The sequence below is a fragment of the Microcebus murinus genome, chromosome 17 (assembly GCF_040939455.1).
Source record: "Microcebus murinus isolate Inina chromosome 17, M.murinus_Inina_mat1.0, whole genome shotgun sequence".
Classification (NCBI taxonomy): domain Eukaryota; kingdom Metazoa; phylum Chordata; class Mammalia; order Primates; family Cheirogaleidae; genus Microcebus; species Microcebus murinus.
Window position 1 is genome coordinate 33,528,609 of NC_134120.1, and position 14,860 is coordinate 33,543,468.

The 14,860-nt window shown below is 39.7% G+C and overlaps 1 protein-coding gene across 2 annotated transcripts in view; it reads left to right on the plus strand.

Annotated features, from left to right (window-relative positions):
* The window catches only part of TPGS2 (tubulin polyglutamylase complex subunit 2), a 39,432-nt gene that overhangs the window by 23,042 nt on the left and 1,530 nt on the right, over positions 1-14,860 (plus strand). For both annotated transcript variants that reach the window (XM_075993526.1, XM_012751798.3), the window contains 4 exons: positions 2,598-2,685; positions 4,535-4,663; positions 12,058-12,171; positions 14,114-14,274. In XM_075993526.1, coding sequence (XP_075849641.1) covers positions 2,610-2,685; positions 4,535-4,663; positions 12,058-12,171; positions 14,114-14,274 — 480 coding nt within the window. In that variant the 5' untranslated portion in view covers positions 2,598-2,609. The remainder of the gene's footprint in view (positions 1-2,597; positions 2,686-4,534; positions 4,664-12,057; positions 12,172-14,113; positions 14,275-14,860) is intronic.

Below are 14,860 nucleotides of genomic sequence, written 5' to 3' on the forward strand. Positions count from 1 at the left end.
AGCTTTTCATCTTTTAGGCACCATGAAAACATCTGCCTCTTAATTCTCATAGCATCCCGATGCCAGGAGAGTTCTGTTATTAGCATTCAGTGACATTTCATATTTGCAGAGTGCTTTATAATTCTTGGTTGGTTAGAATCTCCAATCCCCAGATAAAAATTCAGTTTCCTGATGGTGAAACTATGGCCCACAGAGACCAAAATGATTTGGCAGAATTTCCCCTTTCTCTTCAGTCTCACATTTTTACATTCTACTGAGTGGATTCTGAGTCGTCTTGCAGATCTGTTCCTTATAGCCTCCTGCTATGAATTCATTGTTAAGTGGGAGAAGTTAGCCTGTGACACCATGTCACTAGGGGCCATCTCACTTCATGCTCATACTCTGCCTGGTAGCTTCTCAGTGTTTTCCTCCATTGGTTAGTCCCTCTCTAGTGCTTAACTTCCTCCCTCTATACTGGCAGCTTCCCCACAGGATCTTTTCATCTCCTTAAAATAAAAAAATAATTCAGGTTTAGGTGCCACACAAAAATTTTAAAAATAAATGAAACAAAAAAAGCCTTACTTCATCTCACTTGACTTCTCTTCTGCATTTCTCAGGTTAACCACTCTGCTAGCTCTCTCTTCTCTTGAGTTCTAAAGCACCCTTCTCGTAACTCTGAGTTGCTGACCAGAGCAGAGGAGCTTTCAGGTTACCAGTTTTGGGTTCCCTGCAAGCCCCACTCAGAAGAGATAAACATGGTAGGAAGGGACTAAAGCACTGCAGGCCTGCTCCAGGGGTGCCTGGGACAGAAAGATCTGTAACAAATAAACAACAGAGCCTGGGGCTGCCAGTCATTTATTTTAGAAGGACAATGAGGACTTAATGTTTTTCATAAATTTGGCTCACCAGATAATTGTTATGTTTATATTAGTATTAGAAATGTATATTAAATATTCAAGTTCACTTCTATTTTTATGAATTTTGAATACTTTTTAAAATACTGGTATAAAATACCAAAATTTCCTTCTTGGGTGAAACAAATACCATAACAAATGCTATAATTGCTATTATTGGAATTCTTCAGCCTAACTTAAAGATAAACGTTGTCAAGTAGTCAACAAGCCCTTCTCAGCTGGAATCTCATGGAATCCCTGTTAAGAAAGGCTGGTAGACAGTAGTTTCCTTATCTCTGCCACGAGATGGCACTAGTGATCAAAGTCTCATAGTGGATGCTGGCCTTTTGGGGCAACAGAAGAACCTTGTCAGAACATTGATAACTGTAGACTTCCTGTGTGATGATTCCAGGGGTTGGAGAAAGGCATTCTGCATGCACACTTTTTCTCTCTGAAAACACAGAGAATGTAGCCATACAGAAAGCCCTAGGAGCAAGCTCTTAACTCCAAATAACTTACTAAGTAAGAAAATAAATTGCCCAAGGAAGCCAAGAATCCAAAAATGACAGCTATTGTCCATTTACGAATCTAAAAACATTGTTTAAAATTACCCGCAAGCTTGAGGCTTTTTCCTCACCTACAGTTCTTGAAGATGCTGTGGCCACAAATCATAATAATTTCCTAGTCTTCTCTCTTCCTGTCAAGTTCATACCCCCCTCCTACCCCCAGTGTTATACAAATGCAATCTTAGTGTTTATTCTTGAACTTAGATTCACAGAATTTAAGTGACATGCTCAAGGCTACTCAGCTAGTGGCAGAGTTGGGAAATAAACTCAGATCATCCTGTTACATTGTACTTCCTCATACATTGGGTACCTACAAATGACTGATAGTATAACCTAAAATAAACTTGATGTAATCAGTGGTCTGCATCACATCTCAGAAGGGTCCAGTAAGCCAAAAGTTTGGACAGTTACTAACATGTTGCCTCTTTGCCTCTATAACCATATCACAAAGTCACACGAGGGGGCCCAGGAAAGGAATTAGAGAACTCATCCTTCTTCACCCTCCAGGGATTTGAGTTGGCTAGAGAAGACTGGTCAGGCATGTGCACAGATGTTAGTTATGTAGGGCTTGCTCCTGGTATCTTCTGAAAGGATACTAAGCTCTTCCTTTGTTCTTTCCCCCACCAGTTTGGATAATTGGTTATCCATATGAAATATTTGAATATAGCCTTTGTACTTTTTTACTTTCTAAGAATTGTCAGAACTATTAGAACAGGTTCATTGCATTAAGTGCTCTGGAAATAGATACTATTCATTTTTAAGATGTTCTCATTTGTCTAGTTTGTTTCAGAAAATAATATATGAGCATGGATCTAAAATTTATGGCAATGATTTCTTTGCTCTAACATTGTCACACTTTACCTAAGACCTCCTCTCTCACCATGTTCCTCTGTCTTTTCTTCAGATAATGCACCGAGACATGATCATGGCAGGGCAGACACCTAGTCTGCTTTATCAGGTGAAGCAAAAAATAAGGTCAGACTGGTGACTCTGTTTGCAGAAACCAGTGCCTCTCTGACAGAGTTTTGTAGGTAATTACCAGAGTCTTCCTGTTTCAGGGATCTGAAACATGGTAAATCGTGTCTCCAGTGCCTTGAGGCATAGCCCTGTGTCCTCTTTCCCAGCCCTGGTCTAACACTCAGCTGCTTTGTGCTTCTAGAAGAATAACTGTATGATGCCTGAGGATTTGAAGAACTTTTACCTGATGACCAATGGCTTCCACATGACATGGAATGTGAAGCTAGATGGTGAGTTGGCTTTCTTGCTATAGGAGAACATTGCTCTGGCTGAGAGGTTGGGTGGGACAAGTCTGAAGGTCCTTACAACTTTTGAGTCTTTGAATCTGGATGGTTTTCATGGGTGCTCCCAAGTGCCATGTCCAGAAGCTGTGATTATCTCCCAAAGCTAACAGGTACTGTCATTGCTTCACCCACCACCACACATGCCACAGTCTAGCCAATCCAGAACTAGAAGCTCAATTTACAAGATTCCTATTAAAATGGGGTAAACAGTAACCATTACCCAAAAAGCCTAAGCCATCTCAAACTTACAGCCTCAGAAGGCTCCACCTCAGAGCAAAGCCCTCAGAGTAAGTGGCAGTGACAGTCTCCAGTGTTCATGGGAGGGGCTGGTTATCTCTTTCAGGCTCCTTTCTTTATTCCCACCATTACAAAGACCTTAGGGCTCCAACCCCTTGCTTCTCTCTCTCATATCACAAGCTACCTCAGTTCACAGGCCATCTTTAGCCTTAAATGTGTCTAGTACAAAACATTTGTGTGCCTATGTGGGAACTTACAACTTAACATAGATTCCAGATACTATATGGACATAAAAGGCAGCACTGCATATTTTGGTGAATACTGCTATAAAATTTCATAAGCTAGGAAATCCTGATTTAACCACCAGAGTGCAGCCCATTCCTGGCACAGACTTCCCGGCCCCACCATAGGCCTTTATTGCTTCTGACTCTAATCACATCCTCAGGTGTACTTAGGCCTTGGGAAGCACCCCACTGCTGTGTTTAAGAATGCAGTGACTTCTGTTGCATAGCACATCTACAAAGCTGATTTCTCCCCTTCATTGACTCTGCCTTCTGCCTATACACCTGAGTTCCCTTTTTTGGTGATTCCCAAAGCCGCCTTGTCTAACTCAGCCTACTGGAGGTACTTTTTATACCTTACTATTGAACATTTAACATTAGCTTTTAGCTTAGAATCATTTCGTCCTGTGTCCTAGAAATCATCCTTGTCACCAGCATCAGAACCCTCCCTTATAGCGTGGCTGTGGCCTTTTGAGTCTGCAGCAACAGAGGGGACAGAGACGAGACTGACAGACTTTCCCTTGCCTGCATCATGGGGACAGACTGGCCCCTTCACAAGCCTGCCTCAGAGAAGAAATGTTTCATGAGTATTTAATGAACGAGTCCCTGTTCATTATTGTAGTACTTTCTCTAATTTAATCTTGCCTATACTTTACTGCAAAACTTAAGTCAGTGACAGAAAAGGCAGCTTCTTTTAGTGGTCTTCTTGGACATTCCATGGTATGTATATACACCAGCTGTTTTATTGCCTTCAGCCATTCCAATTTTTTCAGCAGTCAAGTAAGGAAAACATGTCTTCCTGTTCCTTATTATACCCTAATCACAGAAGATTAGACCCAAGCAATAAGAATGCCAGGTTCTCTTCATTGAGTTAGGGAAAATGACAGGGAGATATTATATAATCAAAGCTATTACTCCTTTGGAAAGTATAACTCTTTATGCAGAATACTGGCTAAATAAGGGAAAGAGGGAGCAAAAAACATTTTTAAGTCCTTTACTCCTTAAACAGGGACCCCAAGCTCATATTTCCCAGTTCTTTTTGAGTATTCCCTTGTAAAATTTTCTTCAGCTCCACCGTAATGCTTGCAGTGGGGACTCTTCATCACCCATGGCCCTCATTTTCTTTTTTTACCTGTAAGTACAGTGAGTGATCTTCCTTCCACCAGATTACTCAGCCACAGGGGCAAACAATACCTGGGCTTATTCAAGCAGAAGCCTTTATGATAACCAGTGTAACTAGGCTATTACTACATGTAATTCTTCTTATGTTTCTATAGACCACACCATTCCACTGGGCATCATGGCAATTAACAGCATCTCAAAACTGACTCAACTCAACCAGTCTTCCATGTATTCACTTCCTAATGCACCAACTCTGGCAGACCTGGAGGACGATATACATGAAGGTATGAAGAAAATGCCAGAGTTGGTATCTTTGTTTTGTTTCCAGCACCCAGCTCAGTGCCTGGCACGTAGTAGGCATTTAATGAATGTTAACATGTTAGTATCAAGGGGCTTCGGTCTAAACACAGCTCCTTTCCTCTCTCCCAAGCTCTTTGTCACTTCTGAGTGAAATGGCTTATAAGTCAAATAGTTGCTAAAATTCATGAGCCAACTGGGTGTGAGGCCTTCTTCAGTCAGAATTGTGTTTGGCTGCATATAACAGATTCAATTACAATATTTAAGCTAAATAGTGTTTTATTTTTCTCATAACAAGAAATCTGGAACTCAGGCTGGTGTAGCTGCTTGAGAAATTCAATGATAAAGTCTCCCTCTGGCTTATTGCTCAGCCTTTGGATATGGTTTTCATCCGTATAGTTGAGGAATGTGGGCTCTACTTCCAGGTTTCAAGTCTCTGTTCCTGTCAGGAAGAAGAAGAGTAAAAGGCAAAGGACAAAAAAAACCTGGCTCTTGGCAGAATCACTCCCTTGTTATAAGGAAAACAATAGTTTTCTCAGAAGCCCTTCCCAATAGCTATTGGCCAGAACAGGCAAATGGCAACCCATAGTTACAAGGGAGTCTGTTTAGTTGACCAGTATGGCCTCCTCAGTCAGAATTGGTTTTAATTAAGAAAGAAATGGAGAATAAATAGTATTGAAGACACTAGTTGCCTACTCACTAAGACCTTGGGGTTCATTGAGGTCCTAGCAAAGAAAACTGATATAAGGTTTTTTCCCTCAATTGAACAAGCAGTTGGAGAATGGTACCAGAGGACTACAGGAGCAAAGACTAGAAAGTGATAGATCCTGAGAAAACCCTGTTGTTCAAAGATCTATGGAATTCCTAGAAATGGGAAAAAGGTCACATTGGCTTCTTTAAAAGGCAAAGAAGTAGTTAAATAGGTAGTCTGAGTCTTCCCTGCTCTCAAGGCTGGAAGAGTAGAGTTAGATTAGATAATAGGCTTCAAGGGTCCTCAGCAAAAGGACTCGAGCCAGGAGTACGGACCACATTTGTCCTCTAGGGATAAAAACCACTTGGACTTCTGGCACTTTAGGAAAGTCCACCTAAACTGAAATAGAAAAATATTGACTTCCGTCAGGGGATTCAGAAGGATGATCGGGAAGAAATATCAGAATACACAACCAGTCAGGTATGATGGTGCACTCCTATAGTCCCAGCTACTTAGGAGGCTGAGGTGAGAGGATCACTTGAGCCCAGGAGTCTGAGGCTGCAGTATACTATGATCATGCCTGTGAATAGCCACTGTACTCCAGGTTGGACAATATATGCTAGAGAAAACAGATGAAAACTTAAGGAGACTTAAGATAGCACAAAGGCTTCCTGTCAATAAAAGAAAGTAAAGATTCTCAAACAATTGACTAAACATATTGAAGGAGAGTATAAACATTATTTAGACCTGAGTTGGCCTGAAAAATCAAGTATAAGATATAGCTTAAAGCACAGACATATCAATTTAAAAGAGAAGAATTAATGAGGAAAAAGGTAAGAGGGTAAGAAAAATTGAAAACAGATTCATGATACCTTCCACTGGAATTACAGTTGCTTAAAAAGAGAAAAAGTGTAGATGGAAAGGCAATAAATACAAATAAAAGTTTCCGCAGCTTGAAAGAGCTCACCTAGACCTAAATTGAACAGAGGAGAAAATATAGACAACTATGCATATCTTGATGTGGAAAAAATTATGAGCTGCTAGGCACAAATAACAAATTACTTAGAAAATAATGAGGAAGCATATACAGGGTACTAAGAGAAAAGGAGTGAAAATCAAGGTTGCTATATATGCAGACCAAATATACCTTTCAGGTTATAAGAAGGATGTTAAAGAACAAATATTCTAACCATATGAAGATCTCAAGATGTGGATACGTGAAAAGGAAGTAAGGGATTAGTGGACCTCCTATGAGAGAGAATATGTGTATATGTATGTGTTTAAAAGTAAATCTTACTAGCTAGGAATGTGTTATATAACTTTTACATAGAAACTCTTAGAACATATTGCAAGGAATATTCTAAAAAGTGCTATGCCACTGTCAGTTAAACCTAAAAGGTGAGGAGAAAGGCCACATAAAAGAGTGTTACAGGTTAAATTGTATCCCCCTCACAACGTGACCTTATTTGGAAATAGTCATTGCAGATTTAAGTAGTTAATAGGGTGAGCTCCTAATGCAATGTGATTGGTGTCCTTCTAAAAAGAAGACATTTAGACACAGACACACACAGGGAAAATACCATTTGAAGGTGAAAGTTGAGGTAATGCTAAAGAATACCAGAAATTACCAGCAACCCACCAGAAGCTAGAGGTAGGGAACAGATTCTTTTCCACAGCCCTCAGAAGGAACCACCTTTGGGAATACCTTGATTTCGGACTCCAAGCCTTCAGAATTGTGAGACAATAAATTTCTGTTGTTTAAGCTACTTAGTTTGTGATGCAGCAGACCTAGCAAATTAATACAAAGACTGTTCCAGAGGTCCTTATAGTGGAGAATGGAGGGAAAAAAGGGAAAAAGAAGTAAAAAGTCTCATCTCACTGTACAGAAGAAATATTACACTTTGGTGGGTAAGATAGATTATCTTGGTGTATCATTTTTCTTTTCTGTATACCAAAGAATACCTCAAATTTAATGACTTAAAACTCCACAACTATGTTAACAGTTTCTGTGCATCAGGAATTCAGCTACTGGTTAGCTGGGTCTATTGCTTAGGATCATACCAGGTGAAATCAAGGTGTGACCTGGGACTTTGATTTCATCTGAAGCACAGGAACTGCTTCCAAGCTCACTGTGGTTGGCCATTTTCAGTTTCTTACAGTTGTGGGACTGATGTCCCTGTTTTATTCCTGGCTTTTGGCCAGGGGTCACAGCACCTTTAAGCTACCCTCAGATTCTAGCCACTTGACCCTCTTAGAACATGGCAGCTTACTTCTAAGCTAGCAGGAAAATTTCCCTCCAGTATGCTACTACAGTCTTTTTGAATAACTACCCATCATGTTCATAGGTTCTGACCACACTCAAGAGGAGCAGGGGACTACATAAGGTGTGTACACCATGGAACATTGAGGGCCACCTTAGAATTCTGTATACCATACCTGCTTAGGAAAATAGTTATTTTTAAATAAGAATAGAGTCAAATGGATTTAATCATGCATGCAAAAACAACGAAGAAAAGAAGATAACCACTAAAGGAATAAAAAATTACATTAAACTATCTAGTCTAATAAGGGCAGTGTTGAATGACATGAGCAAAAATAAGAGAAAGGAAAAAGAAGAAATAACATTATAAAATAAGAAACATAACTTTTAGATGAGAGGAATAAAATAAAAGTTCAATCACTAGATTAAATGTGAAAGATCGAATCTTCGTTTTGAAAGACAGAGACTGTAGAATTGATAAACTGATGAGACTTCCTTTTATGGTAATGGGAGATAGTTAATTCAGAGCAGCCTTCCTGCTGAAGACAAGCAGGATAAAATTTTCAAATCCTCTTCCTTAAAAGCATCAAAGGAGCTAATGAGACAATGAGATGTAATACCAGACTAACATTCAGGAGAAGACAAATCCAGGGAAGAGACTCAACATGTGAAGTTGGTTTGGCCTAGGATACATTGTTCTTTTGAAAAGAGGCAATGAGGCTGCAGCAAAGCTGAGAATTTGTTCCATTGTGAGCCAGGGGAATAAAATGGAATCCACAGCCTACAAAAGATGAAAATCACCCTTCCCCTTTGTGTTGGCACTATGAAGAGCTGTACCCTGGGAGACAGGATGAAACAGAAGTAACCATTCTTCATATAGACTGAAGCTCAGTGTGTACTACAAAATGTTAAATCCTAAAATTGAACTAAATTGATCCCAGATTACTAATCTTATGGGCCTGGCAAAAACAAAAATTCACCCTAAAGAAATGTTCTAAAATTGATCGTGGGAGTGATTATATTACTCAGTAAATATACTAAACACCAGGCACAGTGGCTCATGCCTGTTATCCCATCGCTTTGGGAAGCTGAGACGGGAGGATTGCTTGAGCTCAGGAATTTGAGACCAGTCTGGGCAATGTAGTGAGACCTGTCTCTACAAGAAATAAAAAATTAGCTGAGTGTGGTGGCATGCACCTGTAGTCCTAGCTTCTCAGGAGGCTGAGGCAAGAGGATAGCTTGAGCCTGGGAGTTGGAGGTTGCAGTGAACTCTGATCATGCCACTGTACTCTAGTCTCAGTGACAAAGTGATACCCTGTTTTAAAAATAAATGCACACACCCCACACTGTAGAATTGTATACTTTAAATGAGTGAATGGTATGGTAGGTGAATTATATCTCAAAAAAGCTTTTATAGAAAAAGAAAATTTCACCATAGAAGGAAAACATCCTAAACTTCAATTTAATTTTATAAATAATTTTTCAAAAAGTAATTTCTACTAAAATATAACCAGGCATATGAGGAATCACAACCCATGAACAAGAAGCAACACAAATAACAGGTAATGGAAAGAGATCAATAGTGGTTACTAGAGGCTTGTCGGGGAGGGATAGGGAAAGGGGAGACATTGGTCACCAGGTATGAAATTTCAGTCAGAAGGAATAAGTTCTGATGATCTGTTGTAAACCATGGTGACTATAGTTAATACTAATGTATCATATATTTCAAAATAACAAAGAGAAGATTTTAAATGTTCTCCACAAAAAAATGATAAATATTTACGGTGATGAATATGCTGAGTAGCCTGATTTGATCAGCCACAATGTATACATATATCAAAATGTCACATTGTACCCCATAAATATATACAATTATTACTTGTCAAATTTTTTATTTTTTTTAATTAAAAGAAAAACAGATCTGCTAGTACTCCCAGCAGCGGTATTAGATACAGTCTGTAAAACAACATGGTAATGCATACATTGAGATAAAACCAAACTAAAATTCAGGGAGGAACTGAAAACAGTGGTATTGCACTGTTTGAAACAAAGGAAAGAAAATTCAAACACTGACATGCTTATAGTAATGACAGAGTACCTTTTACCAGATCAAAGCTTCTGCAAATAATACTCTACACTCCAGAAAAAGTTTAGAAACAATTACCTGGAAGGACTGGAGAGTAACCAAAAACAGGCAGAAGCTGGGGTGGTATCTATACACTTGGCAGAAGGGAACCACACTAAGTGACTTTTCTATTTCTATGACTTTTCACCTAGGACAGACCCCAGTCAGCCCAAGGCAGGGCTGTTAATACTTGGTAGGAACCTACAATCTAGACTTTTTATTTCATCCAACATAGATAAAAAGAGATCAGATTTATCCTCACACCTGGAACAATAACCACCACCACAACAAAATACGCCAAACACTGGTTTTCAAGATACTGGCCATCAACCAACAAAGGACAGTGAGCCCTGAGCAATGGGAAACAAACAAGGTGAACCCTACAATTTCCCTAGCATACTACCTTGAGAAGAGTTTCCAGTCCACAATGTAGAATGGGGGACCCAGGTAGGATCCATTGCACTCCAGCAGAGGGTCCCCCTCAAGTATTCAGCACATAACTGATAAGCACATGCATATGAAGAAACTGCCCAAGGTCAGGGGACAGAACCACTCAAAATGATTACAGGGAATAATGCCCAGTACTCACACAAGACCAGGAATAGTGCCTATTTTTATCAGGCCAAAATACCTTATAGTTTACACAGCATTAGGTACAGTACTCAAAAAGGTCTTGTCTCAGTAATGGAGAATAATTAGCTCTAGGTTATGCCTTACAAATTTTAAGAGCAAGGCCCAAAGTATCTGTTTCCAGGTAACTTAACTATGTCAAAGAACAGAGCTCAAGAATATTTACAGAAATACAAAAATATCCAGCACTCAGCAATGGAAAATTAACAATTTCTGGCACCAAATCAAAGACTGCCAGGCATGCAAAGAAGTAGAAAAATATGACCATATTAAGAAGAAAAAGATTAATTGAAACCAATCCAGCAGTGACACAAGTTTTGTTATAGAATTAGTATATATGTTTACCTTTGCTTTATTGATTAAAAAAAATTAGCATGTATAGACATTAAAGTTATAACTTCATTACATATATCAAAAAAATAAGTATAGACATGGAAGATATATTTTTGTGTATGTATATAATATCCCAAATTTAACATTAAGAGATGAAAATGAGTTTCTAAGATGAAAAATAAACTGGGCAAGCTCAACACTGGCTTAGATATATCAGAAGAAAGATTTGAGAACTTAAAAGCATAACAATAGAAACTATCCAAAATGACACAGAAAGAAAAAATTCTATATTTTTAATGAAAAGAGCATCACTGAGCTGAGGGACAACAAATGGTATAATAATATATATGTAATCGGAGTCCCTGAAAAAAAAAGGAGTCAGGGGCCAGAAAATATTTGAAGAAATAATGGCTCAAAAGTTTACCAATTTGATGGAAACTATAAACCCACATATCCAATAAGCTTAGTAAGCCAGGAACAAGAACACACAAATATACCAAGAAACACTGTAATCAAATTGCTCAGAATCAGGGATAAAGAGAAAATCTTATAAGCAGCCAGAGAGAAAAGAAATTACATAAAAAGGAACAGAGATAAGGACAATGGCATATTTCTCCCTGGAAACAATTCAAGCAAGATAAAATACTCGAAAAAGTTATCAACCTAGAAGTTTATACCCAGTGAAAATGTTTTTTTTTAAAAAAGGCCTTTTTGAAAAGCAATCTGGTAGAATCCATTCTGCTGCAGGCAATCTATCCCATATAACAAAAGCACCAGAACATAAGGACATGTATAGAGATGATTATTGTGACATTCACAGCAGAATGATAGGTGAATGCCTGTCAATGGGGGGTAGCAGAATAAATTAGGGAACATCCACTCCCACAGACTATCAAGTAGTCATTAAAAAGGATTAATTAGAATTACACCACATGACTTAGAGGGCTTTCCACATGGTATTGCATAGAAAGCAAGATTCAGATCATGTGTTTCATATCTCATTTTTATACAGTAAACAATCCTGGGAAAAGGAAACGTTATGTCAACACCAAGCCATCAAGATTGCTCTGCCCTTATGTGGTCATGCTCCCAAGAAATTGCTTTCCTTGTGCCTCCTTTCCCCAGATTCCCTTATACTACCTGTTGATGATGGGGAAGCCCAGACAGAAAGTCCTAGATGAGATCCAGGACATCCACATACAGAATTTATTTGAAAAGAATATTTAAACATATGTCTAAGATAAGGCTTTTTCCCCATTTTTTCATCCTAGCAAAGTTGGATGTATAATTATGGGTTTGAGTTAAGTTGTTTGAACATTACCGTTACCTTCTGGGTTTGCAGCCGGTGAGGACCAACCAGAGAAGCCTCACTTCGACTCTCGCAGTGTAATATTTGAGCTGGATTCATGCAGTGGGAATGGGAAAGTTTGTCTTGTCTACAAAACTGGAAAACCAGGTAAGGATCATTTACAAACATGGTCCTATCGTTAGGCTATAGTCTTGCCTGACCTTGCTTGTCAGCCATCATACAAAAGGCACATATCTCCTTGGCCTCCTGGGATGCTGCCAGGTCTCTTATGTGTGCTGTGACCCAGAAAGCCCCTCTCATCCTCTCTGAGCATCCGCCTCTAGGCTACTTACTAGAGTCCATTTATCCATCTTTATTTGTGAGTTACTGCAAAACAGTCTATGGGATTAGGATAATAGATGAGTAAAAACTAAAAGAAATAGCCATATTGTTAATAGACTCCTTTGGCAGATTCAGGCAATAGATAAACATCTAAGAAATACATTATCTTTTATCTTTCTTTTATACTTCAATATCTAGGCATATTAACAGCAATAAAAACCTGAACTACTAACAGACCTTCAAGACCCCAAATGGGAAATCAAAAGAAAAAGTCTCTGTGCCCTTGAGCAGCAGCTGCCACTTGGCCCCATAATAACATTTAAGACCCTAGTCTAGGGACTGTGAAACCGCAGAGCTAGATAAGGCCAAGCCTTCTTCAGGTAGCTCCTCAGGTAGGGGTGAGAAGATATACCAGGATTTTCTTCTCCGGGAAGGAGAAATTGTCTCTAGCTGGAGGAATCTTTGCAAAGTAGCCTTTGAGCTACATCTTGAATTATGGGTAGGAATTAATATGGGGTGGGGAGGGGGATTTGGTGGTATAAAAGGGGCTTGATCAAAGCAAAGGGACAAATGGGTAAAAACCATGCCGTGGGAAAGCCCAACTAATTTGGGGGGAATGACAGATAAGTTCAATTCAGTGGGCCACATGATTCACCTAGAAGATGAGGAGATGAAGCCAGAAGGCCAATTTCTCCTTCTCACTTAGAGCTTTGAAAGCCAAGTGAAGTTTGGACATAATGTGGAAGATAGTGAAGAATCAGTCAAGGTATCTTAGGAGGATGCTAGAATTCAAATGGAAATGTTTATGACCACAAGCATTTTGGGCAAAGAAAGAGACTGGGTGGATGACAGACACCACTTAGGGAGATGTTACAGCTATCTAGACAGCAGGAGGAGGATAGGCTTGAAGTAGTAAGGATAGAAGTTTGGGAACAGGTGTGAGGCAGGAGCTGGCATGATAGCACTTGCTTGAGCTCAACCAGGACATCACTGTAGCACTGAGAGGATTCTCAGGACTCAGCTTCTCTGAGCTCCTTGATGGTGGTTTTTAATAGCACTTTTGATTACTGAGACAGACCTTCTTCAGAATAGCCCAAGCCAAGTCAGAATTTCTCTCCATCAGGAAAGCTGAGACCACGGAATGTACCCACCGGGGGAAAGGGGAGTACTGATTACACACAGAAAAAGATCGGCTGCTTAGATAGCCTGAATGTACTTTCAAATGGTGAGAGCCAGCAAACAGATCAGTCAACCGATCTGTTTGCTCAGCAGTGGCTCACACCTGTAATCCCAGCACTTTGGGTGGCCAAAGCAGGAGGAGCTCTTGAGGCCAGGAGTTTGAGACTGGCCTGGGCAACATAGCAAGACCCTGTCTCTACCCAAAAAAAAAAAACAGTAGCCAGGCATGGTGGTGTATGCCTGTAGTCTTAGCTACTCAGGAGGCTGAGGCAGGAGAATTGCTTGAGCCCAGGAGTTGAAGGCTGCAATGAACTATGATCATATCATTGCACTCCAGCCTGAATGACAGAGTGAGACTCTGCTCCCCCCCCCCAAAAAAAATGTAAAAGAATGTCAAAGACACTGGTAAAAGTGGCCACTAGAGAATGAGACTGGGAGGTTATAAAGGGGAAAAAGAGAGAACTTTTACTTTACATTTTATATCCTCTCTATTGGGATTTTTTTAAAACCGTAAGTATATATTGACTTTATAGTTAAAAGGAAAAAGTGTTAAGCTTTCCCTTAACTTTTGTTTCCTTTGCTATTTCAGCATTAGCACAAGACACAGAGATCTGGTTCCTAGACAGAGCATTATACTGGCATTTTCTCACAGACACCTTTACTGCCTATTATCGCCTGCTGATCACCCACCTGGGCCTACCCCAGTGGCAGTATGCCTTCACCAGCTATGGCATTAGCCCACAGGCCAAGGTAAGGGAGAAACACCCTTGTTCATCTTAAACTGTGATGCGTATCAAAATCTGAGGCAGTGGTTAAATTGCAGATTCCCCACTTCCCCATCTGATTCAGGAGATCTGGGGTGGAGCCATGGAATCTGCATGCCCAATAAGCAAAGCAGGTGACTCAAATGTAGGTGGACAACCTCACTTTATACTGATCCAGTTAAGTGGTTGCCAAACTTGGCTGATCCTCAGAATTACCTGGGGAGTTTTTATTTTTAAATGTTACAGTGGGGCGGGTGTGTTAGGTCCAATTAGTTGTTGGATTGGCAATACATACACACAGGAAGAGTAAAAGTCAGTCTCTTAGTCCCCTATTTTCCCAGTGTGCTTCCCCAGAGGCAGCCACTATTACCAGTTTCTTTTGTGCCTTTTCCAAGATACTCATTGCACTTAAAGCATACATACATACAGTTTTTGGTTCCTTTTATCTAAATCACAAGTGTAATGTACTATCCACATTGTTCTTCACTTAACACCTCATCTTGGAGATACTCCCTTCCAGTACATTTAGAGGTGCCTTTACCTTTTCAATAGCTACAGAGTATTGTAGGGGT